This window comes from Tenrec ecaudatus, chromosome 14 (genome assembly GCF_050624435.1).
Source record: "Tenrec ecaudatus isolate mTenEca1 chromosome 14, mTenEca1.hap1, whole genome shotgun sequence".
In the NCBI taxonomy this organism is placed as follows: domain Eukaryota; kingdom Metazoa; phylum Chordata; class Mammalia; order Afrosoricida; family Tenrecidae; genus Tenrec; species Tenrec ecaudatus.
In genome coordinates, this window is record NC_134543.1 from 83,597,328 (window position 1) to 83,605,712 (window position 8,385).

At 55.2% G+C, this 8,385-nt stretch overlaps 1 protein-coding gene across 1 annotated transcript; it reads right to left on the bottom strand.

The window, feature by feature from the left end:
• Positions 1 to 3,871: 3,871 nt before the first annotated feature.
• REM2 (RRAD and GEM like GTPase 2) lies at positions 3,872 to 7,123 on the bottom strand. The gene is made up of 5 exons (XM_075531777.1): positions 7,027 to 7,123; positions 5,481 to 5,816; positions 5,172 to 5,245; positions 4,419 to 4,626; positions 3,872 to 4,167 (listed from the first exon to the last, which is right to left on the bottom strand). Exons 1-5 carry the CDS (start codon positions 7,121 to 7,123, stop codon positions 3,872 to 3,874), a joined length of 1,011 nt encoding a protein of 336 aa, XP_075387892.1.
• Between the last annotated feature and the right edge of the window lie 1,262 nt (positions 7,124 to 8,385).

Below are 8,385 nucleotides of genomic sequence, written 5' to 3' on the forward strand. Positions count from 1 at the left end.
AAAACACACCAGGGCTTGGGCAGGTACACTTTGCTACAGAGAGGGCTTTTTAACACTTTAAAGGAGTCGTTTGAAGCAGACTTTCCCAATGCAGGAAGTCGTTGGAGCTTTTTCTTTTCCAACTTTCTATTGAGAACTGGGTGAAAGCTTGTCAGGGGAAGCCAGCCCCTAGCACATCATTACGGGTCCAGTAGGTGCAATTGTACAGCGATAACAAGTAAAGCTCATAGTAAAGTTATAGAGAACACGAGAGATAGAAGAGAAGTACTGAAATTAATGGAGTCAGACACAATTCATGGTAGCATGCTCACCTCAGCCCCGCTTGGTGGTCCATGTGGAGGGAGAGAGATATCTTTAATGTAGCCCAGACTTTTATCTTCTCTGGGGACATGCAAGGCCCCTAATTACAGGTGAGGACATACGTCACAGGAAGGGGTTGTGCTATAGGTAATACAGTAATGAGAGGGGGTGGTCTAGGGACACACATGTAATAGGAAGAGGAGGGATTGGGGGTATACATGTGACAAGATGGGCAGATCCTAGATTCAAGATGGCAGCCTAGCCTTGGTCGTCCTTGGGCGGGTTTGACCTTTCTGGTGTCTCCTATAAGGAAACAGATAACCACTATCCTTATCAGAAGGGAGTGAGCCCTATTTGTTGTGGGATAAACATCTGCTTGCTCCAGATGGCTGATTGCTCTCAGGGAGAATAACCCCTGACCTACTTCTGATGACCTCCAAGTGTATAGTCATTCCCAAGCAGGTGTTTGGCATATATTTGGGGGAGACAGCTTGGGAGAAATCCTTCTATCTCCCACAAAAGCTTACAAAGCAAATTGATTCTCCATTCAACAATTCATACCCATTATATTTCACGACATTGATTGCCATTCCCACAGCACTCTTTGCCATTTCCCCTGGCGTCCTCCTCTGTCCCTTCCTACCTTCTGAGCTTTGTTCACTCCCCAGGTGTGTATAGTTGCCCAATGTTGAGACACAGAAGTCCCAGGCTGAAAGGGTGATGAAGATCTTAGTCTTGGGGTTTCACTATTCTTGATCAGAACGGAAAGCCTAGGTTTTTGTGATTTTTAAAATAGTTTTGAGTTTTGTTCCACATTTTTTCTCCACTCTATTGCGAACCTCCTAATGCGATTCCTTTTACAATAGTTGGCAGGGGTAACCGGGTACAATCCAGTTATTCCGGTCTCCTTGGGGTTGTGGCAGTAAGGTTTGTATAGTTTATCAGCGTTTTGACTAACTGTTCCCATGTGCTGAGTTTCTTCACTCTTTGCTTCTGATGGGGAGAAAGCAATATTGTAAACCAATCCTTCACAAGCTTTTGAGATCTGTCACTCTTTTCCAAAGTAGGATGTAGGATATTGTCTTTGTATCATGTAATCCTTGACCACTTCAATTGTTTTTCTGTTTATTGTGATGCTGCTGATAGGTCCAGTTGTGAGGACTTTATGTTGAGGTATAATTCATATCGAAGACTTTGATCTTCATCAGTACGTGCTTCAAGTCCTCTTTGATTTCAGCAAGCCAATTTGTTTCATCTGCACGTTATAGGTTGTTGATGAGTCTTCCTCCAATCCTGATGCCACATCTTCTATGTAATCCGATTTCATCAGCATACAGATCAACTAATGCTGGTGAAAACATGCAGCTCCGACACCCCTTTCCTGATTTTAAATCATGCAGTGTCCCCTTGTTCTGTTGGAACGACTTTCTCTTGGTCCATGCACACTTTCCCTGTAGTTAAGCATTCTAGAATCGCGATCCTTTGCAATATCGCCCATGGGTTGATATGATGATCACAGTCAAATGCCTTTGCGTAGACAATGCGACACGGGACACATTTTCCGGGTACTCTGTGCTTTCAGCTACCATCCAGCTAACGTTAGCCATGGCATGCTTTGCTCCATGCCCTCTTCTGAATCTGGTCTGGATTTCTAGAAGTACTCTGTGGATGTCCTGCAGCAACTTGTGAAAACGCTCCTGTTTCAGGAGGCCAGAAGTCCAAAATCAGAGGGCTGGCTCTGGGAGAAGGCTTTCTTTTCCTGTCCTCATCTTCCTCCTCTTTTGCTCCTGAGTGACCTTCATTTGCCTTGGCCTCTCCTTTCCCATCTGCACTAGCTCCACTGCTTGTTTGATCTCAGAAGAGATTGGCTCAAGACACACTTTAGCCTAATGTAGCCTCATTAACATTCCAAAATGGGATTATAAACAGGCAGCAAGGTTAAGAATTACAACACATATTTGGGGCGGGGGCACAAGTCACTCCATAATAGATGGTAGAGAATTAGGCACCTGGCAGATGTTAGTGGAATTCCTGCTGGGTTGTTCATGGGATGACCTGAACAAGTTACTCAAACTGTCAGTTCCTTCCAGTGTAAAATGGGAAAGAACACAGTACTAGCCATTAAGGAATTAAGGGAGATAAAGTGTATGGAGTCCTAAGGACAGTGCCATCTTTTATCATCTCAGGACCACCTGTGCCGGGCGGGGCTTCTTTGGTTTCTCCCAACTGCACCAGAAAGATAGGTCAGTCACCTATCTGTCATCAGGTTCTGAGAGCCTGTGTGGAACTGGGTGTAGGTGTGGCACTCAGGTGCTCAGATAGCTGGATTGTGTGTCTAGGGGTGGGGGGAGCTGCTGCCTCTGCTCTTTGTTCCAACATGTGGCTCAGGCAGCAGCGTGGGCATCCCCAGGGAGGCGGTGACAGCTTCAATTCTCACCCTGTGACAGCTGGGGCGGCAGGGGCCTCCCATGGGAGGTGCAGGCTGACCCCGGGGTGCCTCAGCAGGTGGGGACTTGGAGGCCCAGGCTAGAGCTGAATGCATCTCTCGGTAGCCCCCAGACTGTTCATCACAGAGCTGCGTGGGGTGGGAAGGAACCTGGCCCCAGTGTCCCACAAAATGACTGAAGGCCCCCTCGCCCCCCACCCCACCCCGCACCCACCCAGAGCTCTGCTCATCCTCACACCCAGACAGAGAAGTCACACCTGATCTCTGTGGGGCTTGTCATGCATGAAGTCCATTCTGGAAACTTCGCAGGCAGTTGCTTGTGTCTCCAGGGCTGATTTTTCCGGTCTGTAAAAGATGTTTCTATCCGTAGCAATCAATCCCTTCTACAGGGCTTTGAGAAGAAAGAGTCGAGGGGACAGGTGAAGTAGAAAAATTCTTTATTGAAAAGTGAAGGGGCAGCCGTTACAGAGATGCCTGGACCCTGGCCAAGGCTAGCAGCTCAGCAGGCTCTCAAAGAAGAAAGGCCATCGGCAGGCACCTTACCTTTAATAACCTTAAAGGGGAAGTGCCGTGGAGGCGCGGGAAGTCCCAGAATCAGCTCCCGGAGAGACCACTTCCAGGCCCTAGCCCAAGGTCTTCCGAGGGAAGTGGCCTCGGGCGGCCGTCCAGCGCCGGTGGGCGGGGCGGGGTGGGCGTGTCCGCGTCTTTACCTTTAAGATCTCTTAAAGGGGAGGCCGACCCGCGCAGACTGCGGCGGAGAGTTCCGTCCAGGAGTCCACGAAGCCCGTGGCCACTTCGCGCTGGTCGCGGCGCCTCTTTACGGGAGAGGTGGCCAGGCGCGGATTAACGAAACCCAAAATGCCTCGCCAAACTTTCCCTTCGGACCCACCCCTGCGCGCCGCGCCGCCCGGGAACGCGGCTCGGGGACACGGCCACCGCCGGGGTCCGGGGCGGGGGCTGCCCGCGGCCACCCCAGGGCAGAGGGGCGTTTTTGGTTTGCTAGGCAGGCGGCCGGCCTCCACGAAGGGAGCCGGACTCGGGCGGGCGGACGGACAGGGGGGACGGGCCGAGGGTGAGCGGAGGGAGCGGTGGCCATGGCGACGCGGTGGCCATGGCGACGGCGGCTCAGAGCACTGAGAGGTCGTGGCACGACCGGGAGCGCTGCTTGAAGAACTTGGCGTTGCGCGGCACCAAGTTGGCGAGGAAGCGCTTGGCCTTCTTGGTGAGGCTCTCGCGGCGCGCCGGCGGCACGGGGCCCTCGGAGCTGCCCTGCTCGGGCCGCGGCGGCCCCGCGCGGCCCCGGCGCCGCCGCAGCCGGATCTGGCGCACGGCGCCCTCGAAGAGCTCGCGCGTGTTGTGGTGCAGCGCGGCCGACGTCTCGATGTGCTTGCAGCCCAGCGTCCCGGCCAGGTGGCGGCCCTCTGCAGGGAGGGATGGCTCTGGAGACGGCCCGACCGCGCACTGGGCCCGGTGTGCCAGGAACGGGGACTCCGGGGCGATGAGTCCCCATCCCTCAAGGGTCTCGGGACGCACGGACATAGGAGGGGTGGAGGAGAGGGAGAAGAGGGCAGGGGAGGGAGGGGCAGTGAAGAGAGGGACTTCCCAAGGCCTGGGCTCTGAAGCCTTAGAAGTGGGAAGCAGAGCCTTGAGAGATGAGGTTCAGGATACACACCTTCCAGCGAGACCTCCCGGGAGCGAGCCAGGTCGCTCTTGTTGCCAACGAGGATGACAGGCAGGTCGTGGTTGGGCCTCCCGGCCCGAAGCCGAAGTAGGGTTTCTGGAACTTTGGAGAAGCTTCTTCGATCGGTGACTGAGAAGACGATGAGGAAGGCATCTCCGGTCTGAAGACAGTGGTCCCACAGCCAGCCCTCTGTATCCTCCTGTAAATGGGCAGCAGAGTGAACTGCAGGCTCTCTACCCAGAGTATGTTGTGGCGCACGGAGGCGTTAGCAATGTGAACCTCCATGGAGAATTGGGCACCCGGGACACTACACTAGGGTTTTCCACCCTACTTGAAGTTGTCGATTCATAAATACTATTCAATACTATTCGAGTGTCTCTAATTTGGACCTCCCACTTCTACATCGTAACCATTAATATATTTCTCTGCTACCCAGAGCGCTCAGCAACTTGGGTGGGTCTCTTCCAGACCGAAACCTTTATGGATGGGGGGTCAGTTTCAAGAAGCTCAGCCCTGGCTTGCAGCTTCAGGGTTCTCAGTTCAGGTGCCTGCACTGTCCTCTGGGTCAGAAGAGCCAGTACATTGGGGCAGGCCTTTGCTTTCTCAGGTGACAGGAATGAAATGCCAGGTTTCAAGCAGGACCTGCGACAAGGGCCTGTGTTCTCACCGGCCTCCCACCAGACTTGGGCCTCCCCAGCTTTTTCGAGCTTCACCGTCTGCTGGTAGCCACATCTTGGTTCTTACCTGTTCCCAGATGTCATATACAACCAGAGTCACTTCCTCCTTATCCACCATGATTCGTCTCTCATAGGAGTCTTCTGTTGGGAGAACAGGGAGAGGGGAAGAGAGCCTGTTGGAAGGCTCCCCAGCACTTGTGAAACCTGGTTACCAGGGCTGCCTCCCAGCCTGCCGGCCAGGGACCTTCCTCTAGAGAGGTGGCCCCAGAAAGCACTCTTTCAAGTTCTTGTCTGGGGGCTGCTCCCTGTGAGCATTTCTGTCCCAGAGGAGGGCTCCAGAGGGCTCCCTCTGTCCCTGCAGGGGTTCCCCAAATACCTGGGTTCTCAGGCTCATGAGCATTGTCTCCCTGGAGATCGAAGAAGGTGCCTGCTAGGGTACTCTTGCCCACACGGCTCTCCCCGACCAGCATGACCTTGAAGATGCCATCATTTGGGTCAGGGGCTGCCTCTCCTGACCCCAGGGAGTCAGAGGAGTCAGATGAAGCCTGAGGTGGCCAGTCAAGTTCATCTACAGCTTGGCCCCGTAGCAGCTGGTGCTTGTAGGGGACAGGCATACTGCCTCTTCTTCTGGGGGCCCCCGGGGTAGGGGTTGGAGTGCTGGGGTCCAGCCCAGCCAGCAGTTTCTCTGGCTTCAACAGTGCGGCAACTGCTTCTGGGGAGCAGAGAGAGGGAAGCTTTGAGTGGGGGGGGTGCCGTGCACCCTGCAGTGGGCTCCCCTCCTGTGGCCAGTGAACCCAGAAGGAGCAGAGATCAGCCAGACCTGGTACATGGGGTCCCTCCAGAAACGTGAACTGGTGGGGCTCCTCCCGGGAGGAGTTGACCTGATGTCTTTCCCAGTGTGGCCTCAGTCACAAACCTGTTCCAAACATGCCCCCTGTGCAGGAGCAGCACCTGTGCGCAAGCGCACACACCCACTCACACTTCACACTGACACACAGGCACCCCCCCCCTCCCCCAGGCTAGGCCTCTGGTCCCAGGCTGCCTCTCCTTCCACCATGCTCTCCACACTGGCAGAACCCAGACTGCAAAGGGGCAGAAAGGGGGGGGGGGCTGCTGCCTAAGATTTGGGTGGCTACCTGCTGAGTCAAAAACTTTGTGAGGAACCTGTTCCCAGGGAAAGGACTGTGCTGGGTCTCGGTGGCTGTGGGTGAGAGAGGGGCCGCCCTTGCCCATCACCTACCTGCCCACCCCCAGGTGTGTGAGAATCTTTTTATATTTCTGGGTGGCAGTCCCTAGAGTGGGGGAGAATGCCGTGTTCGATGAGCAGAGAGCAAGAACGTGAGAGAGAGAGAGAGAGAGAGAGAGAGAGAGAGAGAGAGAGAGAGAGAGAGAGAGAGAGAGAGAGAGAGAGAGAAAGAGAGAGAGAGAGAGAAAGCGTGACAATGCATGGGTCAGGGTAATTGGAGGAACAACAGACACAACAAAGGGGCTGGAGAGGCTGGAAATAGCCCAGGATCAATACCTGGCAGGCAGCCAAAGCCGCCAGGAGCCAAAAGGAACCCTTACAACTGGTCCCTGGAGGAGACCCCAGCCCGTGCTTCCCAGGCCTGTGGGCTGCCCACCTTCCCCCCCCCAAAAAAAACCCCTGCCCTCCCCTGCCTCTTGGGAGTAAGGCTGACCTAGGGGATATGCATCAATTCACCCCCTGCACCACCACCGCACAGCCCCGGGCACAATGGGGAAGGGGCCATAGAAGGAGCTCCCCGGCCCCTCCAAGCCGAGCCCTGATCCCCGCGAGAGGGGGCTTCGCCACTTCCGGAGGAGTTGTTCCTTCCCTCCAGCCCGTACCTCTGACCTCCCCACCAGCGCTTCAGCTCCCTACCCAAACGCTTCAGCCGGAACCCACCCAGGCTAATCCTCACCTGGGGTGGGCGTCCCTGGAGGGGAGCCCCGGCCGCTGTCCGGCGGGCAGAGCGCCGCGGTTTCTGTGTCTGTGTCCATGTCGGGGTCCGTTTGCATCGGCGTGCGTGTGCAGCCTGGTGGTTTGCAGCACCCGCTCCCTCCCTCCCTCCCTCCGCAGCTCTGTCAGCTTTTCCCTTTAAATACCACCCCCCCACACCCGTACCCCACCCCCCCAGACACCTGGGGAAATTGTACCGCCCTCTGATGAGGTCACACATGCTAATGAGCAGTGATGTCAGCGGGATTCCCTCCTTTCTACCTCCCCGTTCCCTTTCCTTTGTGTCTCCTCCCTCGGGGTGTGTATACACACACCACACACTGCAGACCCTGGTGAAGAAGTGCACAGAACCCAGTCGGAGGTGCAGAGCGGCCAGGGGTTCACAGTCAGTGGATTGAGGAGCCCAGAGCTCAGGAGTCCAGGTTGGCACCAGTTCTTTCTTTCCCAAGGAGCGCAGACTGCGTGCCATTCGTCTGTCCGTGGTCAGCCCCAGCCCCAGCCTCAGCCCCAGTGCAGCCCAGCGGGGTGTGCAGGCTGAATGGAGGGGCAGAAGGCTAAAAGCTAATCTGAAGGTCAAGTAAAAAATAGGACGAGAGAGACAGGGGTAGGGAATAGCCCTGATCCTGAAGCTTCCCCCCACCACTCTTTCAGGGCTAAGATCCCCAAGAGTACCCAGCCTGGTCCCTAGATAGAGCTGGGGATTCCCAGGCAGGTGGGAATGCTTTGTTTGAGTAGCTCATTTTCCCATTAGTTTCTAGTGGATATTAACTCCTCCCCCATCCCTCTTAGACCACCAACCCAGAGTTAATCAGATGGGGGGGGGAGCATCCCACTCTCAAAGGTCCTGATCACAATTATGTGTGGCTGTGTGTGTGTGTGTGGGGGGGGGTAGCCTCCCTCCCAGGGCTTTCTGTCCAGGTCTGTGGGCAGGTGGAAGGGTGCTCTTTACCGCGTTACCCCTGACTAGTTTCCTTTCGCTTCTGGTTCCCACTCCTCCTGCCCTCCACTCCATCCTCCCTTCACCCAGATAACAGCATCTTTCTGCATCATCTCCTTTCGGCTTTGTCACTGGAAGGCTCAGAGTGGTAGGTAGATGGCTCGTCCCCAAATCAATCATGCAGCTGGAAATGGGGCCATCAGGCCTCCCATCCAAATCTTTCCAGCGCCAGAGTGTGCTTTTTATCCTACTCTGTGCTGCCTCCTTGTCTCAGATATTCCAATGGCCTTCTATTATTGGAAGCAATCCATATTGCAATTCCCAGGGGAATCTTCCAATGGAAGTAACCTTAGCAAGACCAGCCACACAGGAGCAGCGTCTGGT